General features: G+C 32.3%; 1 protein-coding gene across 8 annotated transcripts in view; it reads right to left on the bottom strand.

The window, feature by feature from the left end:
- LOC130444997 (uncharacterized) overlaps positions 1–23,682 on the bottom strand; it is a 111,708-nt gene that overhangs the window by 16,715 nt on the left and 71,311 nt on the right. For all 8 annotated transcript variants that reach the window (XM_056780429.1, XM_056780432.1, XM_056780433.1 and 5 more), the window contains exons 2-4: positions 21,253–21,947; positions 16,243–16,429; positions 13,792–13,913 (exon numbers count right to left, since the gene is read on the bottom strand). In XM_056780429.1, coding sequence (XP_056636407.1) covers positions 13,792–13,913; positions 16,243–16,429; positions 21,253–21,947 — 1,004 coding nt within the window. The remainder of the gene's footprint in view (positions 1–13,791; positions 13,914–16,242; positions 16,430–21,252; positions 21,948–23,682) is intronic.

The raw sequence follows: 23,682 nt of genomic DNA, 5'->3' as shown, positions 1-23,682 counted from the left end.
CCCGATTATTCTCCAAGATAACGTGCGCGCTGATACCGCGCGTCTCACGCTCTATACAATATCAGAAATGGGGCGGAAGAAAATAGAACATCCCCTTACAGATGTTCACTTATCTTTGGACCGCTGAAAGAAGTGTTTGGAGGTAAGAAATTCAACCCCGACGACGAGGTAGAGGGTTTGTGCGAGTTTCTTGAAGAATTTTTCGATACCTGCATTAAAAAGCTTACAAAGCGTGTCGAAAATATGTAACTTCTGAGAGGAATTACTTATAAAAACTGTAAATTTTCTTATTTTCGATGGTAGATAAATGTGTCAGAGTGATTATATTTAAATGGAGTTCGTAGCATGAAAATTTGTTTTCTAATTGAAGAAATGAATTTTGAGCATTTTAGAGTGAAACGCTCCCTGTCATTAGGCGGTAATTCGTCCTTATAATTACTTTTTTACTATATTTACATTGTCTAAGTTTTTGAAGAGTTTTCTTTTGAATTATGCGACTTCCATGCATATAAACAAGTGTTTTAGGTGAATTTTTATCATTTTGAGGATAGTTTCTAACACCCGCACGGTCAACCCTTAGTAAACATTCTTCGATTTTTTATTTTGACGTGGTAATTACAAAAACTGTGCAGAATTTTAGAATTTCTGCTTGCTACTCAAGGTCTAGAATGATTTTTATTCTCTAGCGACTGGACTATAAGATGAATTATCATTTTGTTTATAAGACTCAAGTACAGGAAAAATCTTTGATAATATTTATAAACGTACATTATGATTTTAAGTGTATTTAAGAGATTATTTCAAGACCACACATATAAATAAATGTATCTATGAGATGAAAATAGAATTCATAGGAATTGTAGCTATACATAATATTCGTAATTATATTACGATTATATAGTGCAGGCATTCAAGTTCAAAATGGTGTCAAATTCTTTAATGCAGCTCTGATTTTCCTGAAAATTTAGAATTAAGCTCATCTTACCCTCAGTATTAAGATCTACATGGTCGCAAGGTTTACAAATTGTTTTTAAGGGGTGAAAACCACACCTTAACGAAAATACAAATATTATAGTTTTTCTTACTTTTATTCAATTCTAATGTTTTTCGTTTATGTAGCATAAATATCTTGACATATTTTATAATAGAAAATTTATATATTTTGAAGTATCGACCCTTGAAAATCTTTAAAAACTACCCTTCTGATAGAAATAATATGGGAAAAAATCTTTGATAAAATATTGCAATTTTATTTTTGCTGTGAAAAATTCATAGCATTTCAATAAAATTTAATTGGTTATTGATTTCTATTATTTAACCCTTAAAAAATACCCCTCTGCAAATAATGGAATGCAAATAAATCTAATGACTGCCAACTTTTAGATTTTGCGCATTCTTTTTGGTATTAAAGTTTCTTGTTTCTACTTAAAGTAATTTCTAATTGTCTATACCCTGTCAACCCTTAACAACCACCCCTTTATCAAGATTATGAGTATATTATCTCTTGGTACTCTCAAATGTACCTACAGGCAAATTAGCATCAACAGAAAAAATTCGTGCGCAAAAATTTGTAACTTTTTCATATCCTATAATCAAATTCTTATTTTTTATGTAACTTTATTAATTTTGAAGCTATCACATCCTACAAAAAACCATTTTAAAGGTAATTTCCAAGGCTACAAGCCTATGTATGTTAGAAGACCCTTCGCATTTTATTAATAAAGGGTCAAAGGGCTGTGGATAAGCAATCCTCGTACTAAGTGACAGATTAATTTGGTTATAACTCCGTCAATTTTTATGCTATAAAAAAAATAAAAAAAGCAAAATAATCTTCATAAAAAATGCTTTAATTTGACTATTTATATGTTTTTTGTATCTCTTATAGTTATGGAGAAAAAATGAACAAAAAAAATTTTTTAAAGAATCAAAAAAAAGTATTATTTAATGCTCATTTTTTTCAAAATTATGCATTTCCAATTAGCCAAACTTTTGAGATGTCGTGAATAACATCAAAATAAAGTATTTGGTACAAGGAATAAGTTTAATTTTGATTTTCAATGAAATGAAATTAGTTTTGGTGCAATTTTTTTAAGCTTTAGCTATTTTACATCATATCTCACTGAATTGTCAGTCGAACCGACTTTTACCAGTGGTCATTTGGAAGGTCTTTTTAAGCTCTTTAAAAAGTATTCAATGACTTTTTGTTGAAAAATGTACCCTTTTCCCGTTATTTGAGGTTAAATGCTCAATTACGTAAAACAAAAGCTATTCAAGTATATAACTTGCTTTAGGTAGAACATAAAGATCTTAAAATATAGTATAATTTCTTTGTTTTTTTTATAAAATTCATTTTTGTTTATTATACTTTTTTCGATACAATACATCATTACAGAGTTATAAGTAAAAAACTAAAACTTTTTAATTGCGAATAACCCAAAAACTATTGATCCGGCGAAAAAACTTTATATGACATTTTTCACTTTTAATTTGTCGATCTTTCGATTAGGGTTATTTTGGGTTGGACACTTCGGCAACATGTAGATCTCGCTTTTTGGATACACACCTATCATCTGTCAAAATTTCGGAGGGGAAATGCTTGAATGCCTGGCCTATAAATAGTTCATTGAATGTCCGAAAACTTTGATCTAATTAATTTTTAATGGGAGTTGCGTGTATGTGTTATTTTCGGTTTTAAACGGCATGGGATACTTCTAAATGTAAGCGAGGATTGCTACTTAAGTTTTGAGATAGATATTCTCCATTAAGAACAATACAATGAGACTAATACCCAAATACGCCTCGGGATAGATATTTTTATCAGACGAAGACGTTATCGCATAAGTAAATGTTTATTATGAGGAGATAGGCCGCAATTATCATTTAGAATGATACTATGTTATTAGCCCTCGTATTCTATTCAAACGTAAATATCTAAATATCTAAGCGCTCTGCTAATTACGTTGTAGGAAGACGTCTGAAACGAATCAAAGTCTAATAGTATTAAAACGCCACTTAAAAAAACATTTAAAATGTTAAAACTGTTACACCATTCAACTTGCTCCACATGTGGTAACCGACTACAAACCGAAGTGAATGTAAACACCTTCACATTTAAAACCCATAGATTTGTATTTATATACGCCCATATTCGTATTTTTTTTTTCTTAATTTGAAATAGAATTTAACATTCCACCAAAACAAAGAATTTTGTTAATTCTATTAAAAGTATGTACGAGGATGGTTCCACTAGTACCTGGCCTCACCTAGAGAAGACGCTAGTTGCTTAAAAAGTATGAAGATGACACGTTGTTTGGTATTTGTTTGGCAACTATCAATATTGAACGTTTTCAGTGTATTTGTAAATATAGAAAAAATTAGCCCAACTAATATGAAAGCTGTGCGACTAGCATTGCAGTGGTCGACCAAATGAGTTGACGATTCCAGAAATGTTGAAGAAAATCCACTGGATCATCGTCGATTTAAAGTGCATGAACTAGCAGACATAGTAGACTGTACAACACATCTTAACGGCAAATTTGGACATGAGCAAGCTGTGGGTAAGATGGGTGCTGCTTTAACTCACAATGGAACAAATACAACATCTTAGAGATTCTTTCATCGAGTGTTTCATAGGAATAAAGGTAAATTTTTAGCAGTTTCGTAACCATGGATGAAACTTGGGGTCATCCCTTCACACCCTAAACAAAATGGATGGAATGGACTGAAAAGGGAGAAGCGTCTCCAAATAAATCAAAAACCGTTCCATCTGCAGACATCGAGCAAAAAAAAACAGTCGCATTAGGCAAAATTGATGAATTAAAGTTTGAATTGCTACCTCATGCACCCTATTCCCCAGATTTAATCCCCCTCGGATTATTTGTTGTTCCCAGACTTGAAAAAATGACTGAGTGGTCACAGATTTTTTAACAATGAAGAGATGACGTCAGCTATATTGAGGAACTTGACTATTCTTATTATAAAAAGGGTGTTGGTCCAGGTACTTCTGTCCTCGTGTATAAAAGAAAAGAGAAAATGAAGACAAGTAATTTTGTAACTGACAGAAGAGTGAGAAAAAGAGGCGTTTGAAAACTAGCTAAAAAAGTATATGAAGAAGGAAAAAAAAAACAAACTTATGATACAACAAACTGAAACTAATTTACATAAACGAAGTTACGAATATTCGCTAGCACAAAAGAAGATCTTCAGAACAGAATAGACAAGCGGAATAATAACATGAAACAATACGAAATGCAGATAAATATACAAAAGATAGGAATAATGAAAATGTCGAAAATACTGAAAGATATAACTGTGCAAATACAAAAATAAGAAAAGAAAAGCGAAGAATCTAGAAATAATAGTAAGACTAGATGGAAGAATTAAAGAAGTAGCTAACAATGTAATCCACATATGTAGCACTGAACAGAGTAACAACAATAATTCAGACAAAAGAGACCAATTCTCATCGATTTGATCTTTGGTGGAACATAAACTATCAACTAGCTCATCAATACAAAATATCGTTGAAGAATCGAATCCGATGAATGAAATAGTGAATGCCTCGTGCAACTCGTGTCATTGCATGAATATTCTTATTCCTAGATAGTTGTATGAGTTACAGTTTCTCAATTATTTATAATAGGTAACGAGATAACTTTGTAGTCAACAGAAATTGGTATTCATTGAACATAGATAAGTTTCGGATTCATTTAGACCAATCAAATGAATAGATTTTGAGGAATTAATTTCTAGTAAGCTGGAAATCGTTTTAGAACCTCTATTTGGCGTTAAATGCGTAGCAGCGTTTTACATCTACCACTGGAATAGTGCAGGTTACAAGTTTAAAACCAAAAGGTGGATTTAAAACAATTCCCAGCTTGAAGGACATTAATTTCTCAAAAGGTTTGGCTTATAGCGATATCTTAATTTTGAAATGATCAAATATTTTCGAAAAATGCATTGATTAGATAGATTCATGAGCTGAATCAGCTAAATATTTATAAAAAAGCACAAAAAAGTGGCATCTTAAATAAAAGCATTTTTATGAGCGTAATTGAGGATCAAGTAATTGATATAATTTCCACTAGAAAGATGCAATGTCAATCCGCACATTCTCTAGACAAAATTATACAGGTTTGTTCTAAATGATGGACCCAAATGCTGCATGAGTAAATTTTCGAGAAAATAATCCTGGTAAATTCTTATTAAGAAAAGATGATGTTAGATTAACTTTTTGAACTCATTTGACCGGACTATAGACATTCTATTTCGAAAATAGAGCCTTCCCATCGCTATTAAATTTATAGTACACTTATAATTAATATACAGGGTTGTTCTAAATGATGGACCCAAATGATACATGAATAATTTTTAAACCAACGAAAAGAGGAAGTTTTAAATTTTTTTTTAAATGTATTGCAAGTGTAGTCAGTCGATGATAATTCCGGAAGCGGCCGCTAGACTTCTCGCGGCAATAGGCCGCCATATTTTGTCACTGCCAATTGTGAGTGAGATGGCGACGGTGAAGCACAAGGTGTTTTGTGTTATTGAGTGAATCGCAAATTGTAGTGCAGTGGGAATTTCGTGCTGAATTGGTATTAAACCACCAACTAAATAAAAGCATTACTCGTTGGTTTAATCAATTAAAAGAGACTGGAAGTGTTTGTAAAGGATCGCGTGTGTCAGAAGACGATGTCGGACGGATAGAAGACGATGTCGGACGGATAGAAGACAGTTTTGTACGCAGCCCGAGTAAGTCTACTAATAGAGCTAGTAGAGAAGTTGGAATATCCCAACCAACTATATGGAAAGTTCTGAGACGGCGTTTTTTGTACAAGAGCTCGTGCAGGCTCTCACCCCTAATGACAAAGACAAGCGTCGCGAATTTGAGGTTATGTGCTAGAAATAATCAAGAATGACACACACACACACACACACACACACATACACAGATGACGCGTAGATGTTTGCCCTGCAACAGCTGGAGGCCACATTGAGCAATCGTAATACATTAAAAAAAAACTTTGAATCTTCCTCTTTTCGTTGGTATAAAAATTATTCATTTGGGTCCATCATTTAGAATAACCCTGTATATTAATTATAAGCTAGGTTAGGTTAGGTTAGAAATAGAATGTCTATAGTCCGGTCAAATGAGTTCAAAAAGTTAATCCAACATCAACTTTTCTAAATAAGAATTTCCCACGATTATTTTCTCGAATCCGTTGAAGTGTATTCGAAAATTGAGTCTTTCAGGTTGATAAATTTTTTATTTTTGCTCGCACGAAAAAATTGTAGGAAATCTTATGTCCTTTGAAATTATATAAGTAGATTTCTAAAACAATATTTTAACCTACAAATTTTACCGAAATTCTAGACTAATTTTGAAACTTTCAGTTCAATTAAAATAAGAAATTATAAAGAAAATTCAAAATGACGACCGTGTGAAATAACTCGCAATCATAAGACTAATAAATGTAGTTCAATAGACGAAGTCCATATTTTTTTGAAGTTGAGTTTTATATTGTTTCTTATGGATTTTTCCGTATTGAATTCAGTACAGTACAACTGTTATTTTGTAGCAAGTCCCGCCACATCCTAGATTTTGAGGTTATAGTTGAGGTTTAGTTGCAATATTCGCCAAGTCCAAAGGCAGTTACGTCATTTTCAATTTCTAAATTCGTCAAATCGTGTGGTCTATTAAAATATCCTTTAGTCAACACGTTTCGCAATTTACAAAGCTGAAAAAAAAGTTACATGAAACTGGACATGTAAAAAATATTGAAAACCCAGGTAGATATGTTCAATTTAATGATGGAAAAAAGTTAGGTGTACTTCTAGAGATTGAGGAAAGACAAATCGAGAGTTTTCTGCCGACAAATGATGTAGTAAATCACCTATTTTGAGATTTTTGCATAAAGAAAAAGTACCTTACAAAGTACACTTGGTTCAGGAGTTTATTTTTTGATGAAGCGATGTTTCATTTAAACGAAACGTTTAACAAACAAAACTGTAGATATTGGAGGTTCGCACTCAATATCCTAAAATCAATTTACTACTAACAAGACGGAGCTCCACCGGATTTTGCATATTTCTTCGAACGAGGTTTTTATCAATAGATTAATTGGAAGACGTGGAACGATGAAATGGCCGTCTAGATCCCCCGATTTGACTCCTCTCGATTACTTCTTATTGGGTTATTTGAAATCTCAAGTTTATTTTAATAGACCAGACAATATTCTGGGTCATTGAAGATGGGGAAATTTTAATCTCGTTTGGTGTAAGTTCATTATTTCTCAGCGCATCGATCCCGCAGACCTTCGGGTACCTTGAGGACTTACTGAGATCTTTAATTTGGAAGCTGATATTATAGAAGAATATTTACAGTTAACAAAAATATTTATGGAAAAGAACTATTTCCAGTACAATGAATTCCACAAGCAAGACGAAGGAGCAACAATTGGCAACTGCTAATCACCGTTTATGGCTGAACTGCTCGTGAGACATTTTGAAAAGCAAATCAGTCAAGAGTTTCAGTATTTTCCCAGGGTATGTGGATGATATTTTCGCCATATGAAGAAGGCAAACGTGGACGAATCCATTTTGGAACTCAACTCAAAATATCCATCATAAAGTTCACCTATGAAAAGGAAAATACTGGACAGTTACCATTTTTAACATTAAATTAAAGATCGCATTAGTATACCTATATAGACATGAAATAAATTTAATAAATATGCCTATAATATCGGTTTGTTTTGAAAAATTAGGATACATCGAAGTAATTAGAGAGGATTTGCTTTTCTTTGGTAATTTTTCCCTTCTCCATATCTATAATCTGAATATTTGTCACCATATTTCACACGATTTTCTCATAATTTGGTGCTTGATGCGTACCTAGGAATTGTTTGACTACCAACACAAAGTTTTTTGTTTTGTATCTTCTGCACTTTTTAGATTAAGATTAAGAAAATCTCCTTTTTGTCTAACGCTTTGATAAATTGCTTCATCATTAGAAATTTGATATAGTCCAGGAGCCGCCAATCCTGAAAGCTTCGCGGATTCTAATATTTTTGGTAAAAAATAAAACAAGATGTGCTTGGTATTATTATATTATTAAATTTCCATAATTTTTTCCGTCATCACGGATTTTGATCAATCTTATACAGAATTTTGTGTGAAATATTATGTTACAGAAGAAAAAATCCGGCCGACCAATGATTTTTAGCCGGAAAGGTCACTCATACCTATTTCCATGGTGTGAAAAGGGATAAAATTTATCTATTATTCAATTTCAGGATTGGTGGCTCCTTGCCTAATACGTTTCCCGATTAAGTTATTGTGCTGTTCTGTCCCACATACAAATGAAATAAGGGTATTTCGTGTATACCCTTTAGGAAAAGCAAAAAGGATCTGTAGAATCATAATTATTTAAATCAGTTTATCAATTTTTAAACCTCCCAATTAAGGTCCTTTCAACTTTCAACAGAGGAAGATATTAACAAATTAAGGTTGGTTCGTTAAACACAATTTTATTTGTGTATTTTTAGTCTACGTCTACAATATCTACGTAACTTCCTTTTTAATCTTTTATGTCATTAGATAGTTGACACGAACCTCGAAACGACAACCATAATGATCAAGAGTGCCGTGGCGGACCCTCTTTATATTTCATTTCCTCGAGTTCGTGTTTGTTTTTTAATTAGCCGACTATTGTTAATGACCCTTTTCGAATTTCGAGGTTAACTTCGTGAACTTTATCGTCACTAATAAGTGTCTTTGTATATACGAGGGCCTTTAAACCAAAAGATTAACACATTTGTCGTATCTGCGGACAAGCTTTTCAATACCCTCTTCAAAGAGTACAAAACAAACCTTGAAGCTTCTGGAAATTCCATAGACAAAGCGGTAATGGTAAAACTGCGGTTTTCTTTAACCAATCTGTCAACTCGTTGTACCATGTCATTGCGTCCTTGGCCCCCTTCATCACGCACATCTTCCAACTTTCGACACCCTTCACGTAATTCACACTTGGCGGGAGCATCAATAATGGCGGAGATGTTTACGTGGTTGTAGCATAACGCCGACTGACGTACACAAGTAGAGAGTGAATATATGAAGAAATAACACTCTTCAAAGAAAGTTGCCGCCAATGAATTCAAATATAGTACAAATCAGACCTTGAAACTTCTGCAAAATTTCATAGACACAGCACTAATGTTGAATCTGCAGTTTTCTTTAAACATTCTGTCAACTCGTTGAACCAAATCATCTGAGACGACGATTTGCCTCCTTGGTCCCCTTCATCATCATTACGACCATCTTTAAACTTTCCACACCATTCACGCACAACATAATTTCTCATGAAGTTTTTTACAATTATGGCCTTCAGCCTGTAGAAAACGAATTATACTTGGCGGGAGCATCAATAATGGTGGACATGTTTACGTGGTTGTAGCATAACGCCGACTGACGTACACAAGTAGAGAGTGAATATATGAAGAAATAACACTCTTCAAAGAAAGTTGCCGCCAATGAATTCAAATATAGTACAAATCAGACCTTGAAACTTCTGCAAAATTTCATAGACAAAGCACTAATGTTGAATCTGCAGTTTTCTTTAAACATTCTGTCAACTCGTTGAACCAAATCATCTGAGACGACGATTTGCCTCCTTGGTCCCCTTCATCATCATTACGACCATCTTTAAACTTTCCACACCATTCACGCACAACATAATTTCTCATGAAGTTTTTTATAATTATGGCCGTCAGCCTGTAGAAAACGAATTATACTTGGCGGGAGCATCAATAATGGTGGACATGTTTACGTGGTTGTAGCATAACGCCGACTGACGTACACGAGTAGAGACTGAATATATGAAGTAATTTACGCAATGTAAACAGATGGATGTTCAAATACGTATTTGGTGGAAAATAGATGGAGTTGCATATTTCAATAAGTAAACGTTATTCAAGATTTGTTTTACATTACTAACCTTTCGCAATTTCAAAGTGGGCGACACAAAATTATCTAGAATTGAATCAAAGAACGGATACTTTAACTCGGGGCTTCTACCTACATCGTCCGTCAAATACTTCGTCCATATGGTCTTGATTTGCATAAAAAACTTGGATAAAATAGTTTACTTCTAAATGATACGCCCACTTATGAATAAATTATTAGTTTATTTATTTATAAACGTATTTAATAATGGAAAGAATCGTATCAAGTTTTTCTTATGATTTTTTATTAATTCAAAAGTCTAAAAAGCTGTACAAAGAACTTTTGTTGGTTTTTACAATAAGGGTACACGAGATAGGCAAATAAAAACAAATATTGATAATTGGATACTCCTTTATTGTTTTTCAAAATATTTTCTATTAAGGTAAAAACATTTTGCATGCGTTGTCAAATGTCATATGTCAAATCTGTCGTAGATATTCTTCTATGTAAGGTGTAGGTGTGGGCACACCAACAAATAATCAGGTCGTGGTACAATTAATTCTCGCTTGTTTCTTGTTGCTTTCCTGTTTCGTCTTCTAAACGACGGTAGTTCTTCTGGAGAATGAGGCGCAATTCCCATTGCCTACATTTTTTGCAGCGATGTGTATTTCATGCATCCTCTGGTCATACATAACCTCTCATCGACTTTTTTAGCGTAGACTGAGATTACACCAAACTGGAGCAGCGTATTCGTTCAAAGAGTAGGGATCTTCGATGGGTTTCGTGTTAGAATATTCTGCTTGTAGCACTTAACGAGAGCTTGCAGGGTGAGTTTGAGTTTTTGTACAACCCTTTGAAAACTACAGTCTTTAGCAGGAATATCAGTATCGTCAGCGTAGATGGATTGCGTTGAAAAACTTCTTCTCTAGTTTTAATTTCGAAAAATGTTATTGTGAATTAGTATTAGTATTGATTGAAAATGCAACCAGAAACTTTTCTGTCGTTCCTAAGTATGTGTTTTCTGTGGTGTCAGGATGTTTATTTTGCATTTCTGTTTATTTTACTTGGGGTTTGACATCGTTTTTACATTGTATAACCTTATTTTTTCTGTTTCATATCTTTTATTTCTATAAAATTTTTGTTTATTGTCTAGTAGTCATCATTAATATGTTTCCGCGTTTCACCTATTTTTATTCGTTTTTTTTTTCATATGATTTTTTTATGAACTAAACACGAATAGTATATACAGAGTGTCCCACGACGAGTTAAAACTATCTATATATATGGCAAATTACTTATAGTGAAATTATGAAAATTTCTACGTATCGATTTTCGGATACCATCTTTTCAACTAAAATATTTTCAATAATGACCGGTACAACCGGTCGACTGTACTTTTGTTATTTTAAATGGAACACCCTGTATATTAATACTTTTTTGAAATTTGCATAAAATTTTAGTATACTTTTGTCTAAAAACATTTTTCGAAAAATGCATACTTTTTGAGTTACTTATTTTTTTGTAACAAAATTGGCAGTTTCAGACCCTTATAAATTATTTTTTTACGTGGATACCCTTAAAGATATGAAAATGTTTTCAATTCGATTCCTTTTAGTAAGGTCAGATGTATTTGAATCTATCTTGAAAAATGTTTCATTTTATACAGGGTGCGTATAAAAAGTGTTCAAAGTTTAACTTCATAATATCAAATTTCTTCATTTTTTAAATAGAACCACCCGGTTTTTTCTATTTTAATGCATTCAGGGGTGAAAAATAAGGTAAATTCATGTATATTTTCCTATATCTAAACTTCCCCGTTATCCAGATATTAAGTGTTTTCTGTAAATTTTTAGAGATGCAGGTGTGGTATAAATTTACAGAATACATTTAATATCTGGATAACGGTGAGGTTTAGTTATTGGAAAGTATACATGAATTTGCTTATTTTTCACCCTTGAATGCATTAAAATAGAAAAAACGGGTGGTTCTACTTAAAAAAATGAAGAAATTTGATATTTATGAAATTAAACTTTAAACACTTTTTATGTACACCCTGTATAAAACGAAAAATTTTTCAACATAGATTCAAATACGTCTGACCTTGCTAAAAGCAACCGAACAGAAACCATTTTCATATCTTTAAGGGTATCCACGTAAAAAAATAATTTATAATGGTCTGCAATTGTTAAATTTGTTACAAAAAAATTAATAACTCAAAAAGTATGCATTTTTCGAAAAAAGTTTTTAGACAAAAGTATACTAAAATTTTACGTATATATCAAAAATGTATTATTATAGAGGGTGTTCTTATTGTAAAAAACCAAATTCAAAGTGGACTTCCGGTAGAACCTGATTTTACTATCGAGTATTTTGCCATATACTCGTATACAGATAGTTTTAACTCATCGTGGGACACCCTGTATAAGACAAACAAAATGATCTCTTTCATGGTTTATTCTGTGCTTTTGATACCTATGTCGATGTTAAATATGAAGTCATGTGTTTAAAAATAACCATTCAAATTATTCTGGTAGGAGGAAGAAATTCGAAAATTATCATTCTAGTTTGCGAAATTATAATTTGGTAATCATTCGATTAACCAGTTATTTAGTCTGTTTACCTCCACTCTCGAGTGAAATAAAGTGTTTTCGATATTTTAGAGCTGCGCCCGCATCTACAAATGTGGCGCCAATAAAGTATATAGTTGAAAAAGTCAAAATCAATCTTCAAATTAACAAATAAATTCAAAGAAAAAATGAAAAGTAATGAGGCTTTTTTAAATTCAATTCAAACAAATCATTTGTTTATAAATTTCAATTCATAATGTTATTAACAACATTTTACCTTCATACGTGCAAATTTTCAGTGTTGGACCTAAAGAAATCAAAAGGTTTTTGAGTAAAATATCTCAAGATGACATTTTGGAATTTTTTGCCACCAAGAAAATATTCTAGTGATGGAAATAGATAGAAATTCAATCACTGACTTTTAGATTAGTTACCTCGATCCAATTGTTAACAATGAAGATCTGTATTAACAGTTTGTCCAGGTTTCAGCATGTCAAAATGAATTATTCTACCGAACAACCAAAAGCGCCTTTTTGGGATGTAAACCTGGATTCGCAGTACGTTGTGAAGAGTGTTTGGAAGAAAGCGACTGGTTGGATTATTATTTTTCATCTTCATCAATCGAACAATTAAAACATCATTCTTTATGGTACAGTTGAAGCAATACGTTGCATGTAATGGATCAATGAGTTTTGTTTTATCCGGGGAGATTATGGGGAGCCCTAACACCTGCTTTTATTATTTCCTATTTTCTGTAAACGTTATTCGATGGTAGAAAAGGAGCACGATCTTCATCTACCTACTTCACGTTCAGGGCTCAATATTTTACAATGCAAAAAATGCACAATCCCTTGCCAATTAAAATCCGCTATTCGCAATAATTTCAGGGCATATTTATTGGAAAGTGTCTTCTACTTACTACTTCTACTTAATTTTATTTTATTTGTATCTTTATTTAGTTATTTTTATGTTTGTTTTTTAGGTTTTTACAAGGTTTTGTCTACAAATTGTAACGATTTTTTGACAAATGTCGCTTGTGTGTATCTGAATTTACGTTTGAGTGAAATAATTCAATTATCATGAATTGCTCTACTCAATCCATTTTGATACTGATGCAGACATGCTTCGGCAGATTTAAACTTGTTTTGACTTATAAATGGATCAAAGATGAGGTAAAAAGGATGTTTCTTCTGATTTTTTCTGCGTAAATAAGTTTTGGAGTTGTACCTTCAGATATACTCTTTCTAATGTGAAGTACATGAAGTTGTAATAAGAAACTTACCGTTATGACTTCGTTTAAATCCTCTACGTACACAGTTTCTGTTTCCAAAACCTCGTGAAGTACTCTGGACTCAGGACTTATGATTGATTGTTCTTGTACAGCAATACCACTATCTGCTGATCCTGGAAAATATGGTAAAGAAGAATAGATATTATCGTTAGAATTGGTATCACTAGATTGTGAGCTTCGTATTATGAAAATTTCGTTTCAGAAGATATGAGTTTTTATAAACAAGTTTGTACAATCTTTTTCATTTAATCGATGAAATTCCTTGGAATAGGGAGATTGAGGATTGGAAATCGACCAAGAAAAGGGGTGGAGTACGCAGGATTTCTTATTAATAAACGAATTCAAAGTGGGAGACGAAACGTTTAGAATTTTGAAAATTTAAATATCAACTCACACCAATCGTCTTCTCAACGCTCAGTCTCATCATCATCTCGTTGAATTACGAGCCCAGTCGACCATTTAAAATCGATATTCAGAAAAAACATTTATTCAAAATGGTTACAACAAATCCCAAATCTCTAGAAGTATCCAAAAATTTTCATCTCCAGCTCCTCCTACCTTCTCAACTGGTTTGGACAGGTCTAATTTGCAGAATCTTCAAACTCCACGGTGCTTGCATAATCTTCTAACTCAATTATACACTCTATTATTAATCAGATCGATCAAAGATAAAATATCCAATAAACACCATGAAATGTATGAAATTTCCCGTTTTTATATTGGCCAGACAAATAAGTGTATTTCTGTCAAGGCAAAGGAACACTTATACATATATAATCGATTTCGATAGAACCAAAATTGACGTCCCACTTCCCTCCTTCAAAGCCAACATCATTCTAGAAGCTTTCGTAATAAAGAAACGTCGAAACTGTCTGAACACAAGCAACGATAGCCAGAGATTATTATCAACTTGGAAACATCCTGCCAATAACATTTCCTCCAAAACCCCCCAAAAAGTCGAACTCCATAGAATTATTACCTCCACCCCTTTCTTAATAATGGCTTCAAATTAGTAGCCGAAACGTCGATAATTTTCCAAAATTCCTAAATCTAGTTCTTTTTACATTTTTTTTTAATCATAATTTCAGTCTCTGATGAAGTGTATATACTTATTCGAAAGTTGGGAATATATAATAAAGAGTACAGTTTAGTGCTTGATTGTCAAAATTATATATATATATATATATATATATATATATATATATATATATATATATATATCCTATTTGGTACGCTTATGGATGTGCACATTGCATAAAATGCATGTGTATAGCCCGGAGGGACCACAAGAAAAGTCGACGAAAATAGGTATCTTCGCTAGCTGAGAATTATTCGCCATTAAAATAAAAAGAAAAACAAATGCTGACTCACACAAACCGAACCGGATAAAATCTTTATGTGAAGGCATCTAAACTGAACGTGTACAAGAATTATCGATAGTCATATTAAGATATTAATGATAAGGAATTTCATAATAGTAAAGTATAATTTGTAATAAATTTGCTCCGAGTAAATAAGAATATATGATATTTCTCTGTGAATGGAGTCCACTATTCTTAAATGACCTTCGGTAATTTTCTGTAATAGGTTGGTATTTCTGAACAACAGTTTCATTATGACAGCTGACAGGAAGGTGCATTGTTCGGTCATGAGATGGTGAGGTTATTTCAATTTTCAATATAATATTTACAATAAATTATAATGAGTAGAGGTACCGTCTCTAGGATAGGGGTTATATTATACACATTTTTTTTCTTCAACGCCCTTTATCTTGAATACGGATGGCGTTACGAAATTTTTTTATTACTGAGCAAACCCCAATATTCCATCCTAGAGACGGGATCGCCTTTTTTTGAAACACCCTATATAGCCATGAAATATAGAGAAATTTCTAACCTAACCTTAAAATGAATGGATGGTTTCTATTGAATATACTGTTTACACCACTACTACACCAATTACACTGACGCGCGTTTCGAAAACCAAGTTATCGTTTTCAGAGAGTAAAAATAAACAGAAACGCGCGTGAAACAGTGTAATTGTGAGTGTTAGTGTAAACGGTGTGTTCAGTATGAATATGTTTCCAGAAATTCCAATGAATGATTTAATGTATTAAAATTATTATGTGTCATTCTATGAAGTGGTAGACTATTTATGGCGGTATGACGCCCCACAATTGAAATTCTTCATCAGAAATTTCACTTACAGAAATGACATTTGAATTCCAATATTTCTAATGTCAAGTGTCAAACATGGATCAGTGCCAACAACCCACCATCCACGTTACGATGTAATTTCCCTAATGTATATTTTAAACCATTTTTCTATGAATAAATAATGTAAATACCAGCCTTGAAATGAAAAAATTGCAAACCTCTTATTTGAGGTTGAGTTAAAATTGCACGTATTGAAAATGTATTTGTAATAAAAAATAATGATTACCTTGACTTCCTGATGGTTCGGGATCACTATCCAAGCTTTCCGCAGATGCTAAATACGCTGAGCCTGGCTGATTATGGCCGCTGCTACCACTAGAAGAGCAGGAGCCTAAGCTAGTTAAAGACACGGGTCTCGATACTTCTGAAGACGTCGTGCTACTGGTATTTCCTACACTATTTTCACTAGGAACCTGTAAAGGAAATTGTATTGCTAGCGTTCGTTTGAAAATTTAATTCCTTCGCGCTTATTCTTTAATAACAAGGAGCATTTTCAAGAAAGCTTCTATGAGACTGTGTTTGACGGTGATTCGTACGCTGTAGGACGATGATGTCATTGTGGAAAAGTTTTTCTTGCAAAAAGGGCGTTTGCTTGTAATTTTTTTGTATCTCAAAATATATAACATGAATGTTTTTTGAATTACACTTCAATGAACACTTTGTTTTTTAATTATAATCGCAAGGATATTCAAACATTACAAGACAAAAAGAAACAAAATAAATACAAAAGTTGTGTATCCAGCTTGTGTCATTAAGATATTCGTGAGATAATACCAACACGTGTGTTGTCTGATACTTAGAATACTACAAGAACAAAAAAAGGAAATACAGGGTGTATTCAACTTTAGTACTTTCTAGAAGTCTTTTTACACGAAGTATGTGATAAGTTTACATAGTTCTTGATGTTGTTTTCCATAAGTTTATGTTTATAATAACAAATTATACGGAAATTAAACCGTCTTACATCATTTTTTGTTATACATTTTATGTGTTTTGTATTCAATAACTTTAAATATGAATAAGGACAAACCCGATAGTTCTGAATTTACTTTTATATATAAAAAATTGAAAAATACAAATCAATAAAAATAGAATATTGATATAAAGATGATTCATAAAAAGATACCAAACAAAATATTATGATTCTTACTTACGAGGATGGTCCCAAAAGTACCTGACCCAATGAAGAAAAAATTTGAATCTGTTGCCATCAATTTTGGGGTTGATAATGTTCATTTATGGGGTGCGATATTTTAGATAAACGAAAAGGTAGTTAGAGTACATGATACAACTCGTGATTCATTAAGAGTATTACCTGGAATTTCACTAAACAAACCCTAATTATTTTCCAGTTTTGTACCTGTCCCAGAGACGAAGTAACACCCTGTAAGGGCTACGGAAAAGAGTGGTTCTTATTCAATGAAAAGTAGAGACGAAGTTAAGAGTTTTGTTGGAATCATTAATTGCCCTCCCCACTTTTTAAATTTATATTTCTTGATCGAGATGTTTTATTTATACAGAGCGTACGATTACAATTATTTCATTCGTTAATTATTAATTGGTATTGCTTGAAGAAAAGTTATTTTTAGCTATACAAAGCATATTCGATTTATTTGAAATTTGGAGATTAGTATTTATATATTTCAAAAGATCAGAGAAAATTTTAGTTTGTTTATTTGATAAGTAAAATACTTCAGTAATGAAGAACTTGATAATCTATTTTTTGCAGATTTCTGTCATGGAAATGATTGTAGACTTTTCATACTATCCTCGTACGGCTTCCAAAGTTTCTCATTAATTATTATGAAAACTGTATCTACGACAAAATCGATTCAAATGCCTTTTTTTATATAATAAAACTTGTTGTATAAATAAGTAGGCAGAAAATCGAAGCTAAGCTGTTTTGTGATAAAAATTCAATTGGATGTTGCGTAATTTGATGTCGTTTTCTACAACTAGCAGGTGTAGCAGGAGTGATCACTTCTATACAATTATATAAAAAAACATTTCCTGAATCCGTATTTGCAATATCGAATAAGTTATATAATAATAACTGTACTAGATAGATAAAAAACGTAACTATCATGAGGGAAATGAAAATTTTTGACCCCAATTTATAGCTGAGAAGATTATCTCTACACAAGAACAAAGTAATTATCATAATTATATTTAGAAGATACATCTAGATTGCAAGGAAAAAGTTTTATTAGGTTGTTCGATTAAAGGTTATTTTCCCTACAACTTACGAGGATGGTACCAAAAGTAGCTGGCCTGATCTAGAGAAGGCGGTAGTTCCTTGAAAAATACCATAATCTATACAGCATAAGTTTCAAGTTTGAAGACACCACGTTGTTTAGTATTTATTTGGCAGTCATCAATAGTGAACGTTTTCAGTGGATTTATAAACACGGAAAAATTGGTTATCGTTTTGTGATACTATTATTTGAAAGGATTTAGCACAACCAATATAAAAGTTGAACTAGATTCTACCTTGGGTGAGATTGTTCGTTCGTTATCAACAGTAAAATATTGCGAAGACCAGCAATGCACTGGTCGACCAAATGAGTTGACGACTCCAGAAATGTTGAAGAAAATCCCCTGATTTATCGTCGATTGAAAGTGCAAATTTGGACATGAGCAAGCTGTGGGTAAGATGGGTGCTGCTTTTGCTCAAAATCAGCATCTTGGAGATGTTTCCATCGAGTGTACAATGGACTGGTAAGGGAGAACCGGCTCCAAAGAAAGCAAAGATCGTTCCAGGGTCATGGCGTTGGGATAATTTTCATTGACTCATTTCGTGAAAGTGAAAATTATCAACGACGAATATTATGCGAACTTATTGTAACGTATGAACGAATAAATCGAGTAAAAACGGCCGCATTTGGTTAAGAAGATAGTGTTGTTTCATCACTACAATGCACCAGCTCACCAATCCGTTATTGCAATTGCCATAATTAATAAAATAAAGTTTGAATTGCTACCTCATACACCCTATTCGCCAGATTTTTCCCTCTAGGATTGTTTTCTATTCCTAGATTTAAAAAAATGTCTCTGAGATCGGTAGTTAATGGCTATATTGAAAAGCTTCACGATTCTTAATATAAAAAGAATATCAAACTTGATGTACATAGCTGGTAAAAAGTATGTAAGTAGTTTTTTTCAAAATTTTTGTATTTTCTTTGTGTTGTGTTGTTGTTGATGCGGGTACTTCTGGAACCATCTTCGTATACAAGTATGAAAGTAAAGCACGACACGAATTGACAAATAAATGTCCAAAGATTGTTAAATTTCAAATATAAAGTTTTAAATCTTATTCCAAGGAATGAATGGTTGAAATTCCGATGTAGAGAACATATGGACGATGATAAAAGTTTAGCTATCCCGTTGAACATACCAAACATTACATCAACGACGACAATTCCAACTAATTTTTATATATAAACTTTATTTATTTGATTTAAATTGCATTTATTCTCAATGAATAAGCATCCTTTCACTTGAGAAGTGAAATTACTCTGAAATTCCATACCCCTGTCCATACGGAACCTGTCACTGTCATCATCAACTTGGTATAAAAGTAAAAGTCTTCACAGATGACCAAACTTATATAGATTCATTTCTCATCATTTCCTCAAAACTATCGCAATTATTATTTAGTCACGGTACACGAATTGTATGCATGCATTTGAAATAAAATTTTAGTTTCGGAACGCTGCCCAATTCGTATGAAAGTCAGAAAGATATCCCTGTCTTGATAATAATTAATTTCGCACTCAAATTCGTACTTAATTAACAAATAAAAAGTTTAAATTCCGAAATTTTATTTTTTATACCACGAAGTTTGTCACTAGAACAAACATGAAAAAAAGATAATCCCCAAAGCCATAAAAAACCTGATGGCGTGCAGACCAATCATCACATATGGTGCAGTAGTTTGGAGTACTAGTATGAATACCACAAGGAACAACCTCTCAAAGGTACAAAGATTCGCATGGTTATGTTCAACCGAGGTCATGAAATCGTACCCAACAGCTGCTCTAGAAACGATTCTAAATCTCCCACCTCTCCACATAGCTCTGGAAAACGTGGTAGGAAAAACATCACTTAGAATGTTGAGAGATGGAATTGTCAAAGAAAATTCGTACCTAGATAGTGACTAACCCAGGACCAAAACACCATACAAGAAATGAACAGGAATTCCATTAAATGGTATACGGATGGATCTGAAGCAGCAGACAGAACTGGAATAGGAGTGTACGGGATCAGAAAGTCTGGGCAGTCCACCAAGTAGAAAGTCATTCACAAAAAACGGAACTCCTTAGAGATCATCAAACCTTAAACTCAAAACTAGTTAAAGGCAGATTCTATGTTCACGATCTGGTGATATTCTCCATCGAATCGATTCATAAACACATTTAACACGTTGAGCTCCAATCAAACTTGATAAACTTTCCCATGAGCCCAAAAAATTTTTTTGTGTTTTTACAATCTATATGGGATATGGATTACCACTAAACCTTTCCCCAAGGCCCGGAGGGTCTAAAAAAACATAATATTTTGCACTTTTCACTCGAAATAAATATTTTCATCATAGTTCTTTGATTAAATTTGGTTTTCTATGCTTTGAAAGATGATTTATGCTTTAAAGTGTACAAAATGTGCGGTGTGTTTTAAGAAATATTATATGGGATCAAAGTAACGTGAAAGTGACATAGATTAAAAAATTTAGTCAAATATTATTCTAATTATGTTGAAGAAAACAACATGAACAGTAATTGGTTTACAGTGAAATTGAGAATCATGGAAAAAAATCAAATGGGACCAAGTGTAGGGTAATGTTTCAAGAGCCCAGGACGGTCCAAACAAACTGTAAAGCACATTTAAATACAGTCCATGGGGCCAAGGAACAAGTTTGAGAAAAAAAATACGTCGTGCAGTCCTTTGGACCTGGAAAAAGTTCAGTTGCGGGCCTATGGAACGCACCGGGGCTCAAAGTGTTAAAATACTTTAAACCAACTACAAAACTGATCCAAGCTCACAGGTCTACAATTTTCACTTGAAAAGACTAAATGCATGTTATTTTTTAGAAAACGCAATACCACACATCCGGAATTAAAAATTAAATCAATTACTTACAGTTTTTTGATTGTGTTCTTGAGAACAACATGTTAATAAATCATGCCACAAAGTGGTATAGACTATAAACTATCAAAGAGAAATATTTGAATGAAATTACCTGTAAATATTTTCCTACATTTTTCCTTCCGACTGGCGTTCTTGAAGCGATACCTTGTGAACTGTGTAAATAACTTCCTAAAGGTTTTTGATCGTAATTATCACAATTATCAAAATGTTCACTAGCACAACATTTAACGTCGTCTGCATCTATTCTATCACTATTATTACCGCTAGCAGCACCGTCCGAATGATACAAAAACTGTTTTGTTTTCGGTTCTTCGCTGGTTTTTTCTCCATTAGCGAGGATCTGTTTAAGAAACTCCGTTCTACTGGACGAGTTAAATAAATAGGAACTGTTTCTCGTTAGATTTAAATTACTAGCGCTGATTACCAGCTCGGTATCAGGAAGATTCGACAACATCTTTTGGACATTAGTTGATATAATTTCCAAATTTTCGTTGGATTTATTGATATGTTTGTCAGGAGACCTGAATGAACGGTAGGTACTCTTCGTATTGAATCTTTTTGGTCCCAAAGTTTCTTCCGAAGAAAACTTTCTACTTATTTCCTGTTCAGGTACGTTGGACAATACTTTTTGTACGTATGGAGATAAATTAGCGAAATTACTGATTTGATGACTACGTCTCGGTGTACTGGTTTTCGAGTCTAAATCGAGTTCGTTTTCTTTCGTTTCGCTTCCTATTATAGCATCAAATGCTCCCATAATAGTCGGCATCAATTCCTGCGATGAGCCTGAAACAAAAGACAGTTTTATCACTATACTGAGATGTTTGTCCTATGTAAATAGCGTCGCAATCAGTACAAAGTACTTGATTTAAAATATTACTTCTTTTAATTTTTGATATTTTAGATTTTAGTTCAGTTTCAAATGATTCTCGTAATTTTTTTTTGGAAAATCTAATAAAAACGATAAAAAATTCTCAAAACCACCTTTTTCATCAATTATCCATCCTTTGAGTGTTATAAATTGATCTAAATTGATGATTTTTTTTATTAAAAATCAATTATTTCATTGTATTTTTTGATTAAAGTGAAAGGAAAATGATATAAAATTACGAAAAAGACCCATTTCGGTAATTTTCAAACTAGATTTTCTTCTATTTCCATAAATTAATAACCTTAATCTCTATTTTTGAGAAAACTGATAAAATTTTATATAAACTATTACCTTCAACTGAGTTTTCCAACTACCTTTTCTTCTAGATGTACAAACTGAGCTAATTTAAACATTTTTTTGTTAGAAATTGAATGATTCCCTTAATTATTTTTGGAAAATCTAAAGAAAAACGATGAAAAATTCTCGAAACCACCTTTTTCTTCAATTATCTATCATTTGAGTGCTATAAATTGATGATTTTTTATCACAAATCAATTATTTTATTGTACTTTTTGATTAAACTAAAAGGAAAATGGTATAAAATTAAGAAAAATCCCATTCCGATAATTTTCCAGCTAACGTTTCTTCTATTTTCATAAATTAATAACCTCAATTCCTATTTTTGATGAAAATATGAAAAAACTGATAAAATTTTATATAAACTATTACTTCCAACTGAATTTTCCAACTACCTTCTCTTCTAGATGTATAAACTGAGCTAAATTAAACATTTTTTTGTTAGAAATTGAATGATTCTCCTATTATTTTTGGAAAATCATTTGAGTGTTATAAATTGATGTTTTTTTTAGTATAAATCAATTATTTTATTGTATTTCTTGATGAAGTGTGAGAAAAATTGTATAAAATGATTAAAAGTACATTTTTTGGTAATTTCTCAATTACATTTTCCATTCTTTCCATAAATTAATAACATTTATTCATGTGGTGAAAAACTTATGAAATTTCATCGAAAATATCTTCCTCACTAAATCTATGAATTGATCTAATTTGACGATAAATCAAACTAATCATTTCATTTTTTGTTTATTGTATAAAAAAAATTATATAAAATGGTAAAAACTACCCCTTTCGGTAATTTCCCAGCTACCTCTGCCGATAATCACATAAACCTATATATAAAATCAAAATATCTTTATATCAAAATTTTTCATCAACATTTAAGTTTCTGTTCGGATATCCAATCAACAGATTTTTCTAAAAAACAAACTACAATCAGTAAACGTCGAAATGGAAACGGTACATGAAAAAGTATTAAAGACATCAACCCATAAAATGCAATTAACCGCAAAAGTATCCAATTTACAAAAATAATACGTCTGGTTAGATTTGGAATTAAAAGCACTCAAAAATAGGTATGAACAGCCCAAGAAGAACCGAATCTGGCAGTTGTAAATAATATGAGGGGTGCACCAGCTCGTGATCGTGGTTGTCATGAAGATTAGACTACTCTGGGAAAAAGTACGTTGGACAGTATTTAAAAATTCTATCATCTCTTCGCAAAACCTGAACAGTAGCATGTGAATAAATCAACAACGCGAGTTAATTTTATTAAATTGACCAAATAAGAGG

Source organism: Diorhabda sublineata, chromosome 6 (genome assembly GCF_026230105.1).
Source record: "Diorhabda sublineata isolate icDioSubl1.1 chromosome 6, icDioSubl1.1, whole genome shotgun sequence".
Classification (NCBI taxonomy): Eukaryota; Metazoa; Arthropoda; class Insecta; order Coleoptera; family Chrysomelidae; genus Diorhabda; species Diorhabda sublineata.
This window is presented reverse-complemented; position numbering and strand designations above follow the sequence as displayed.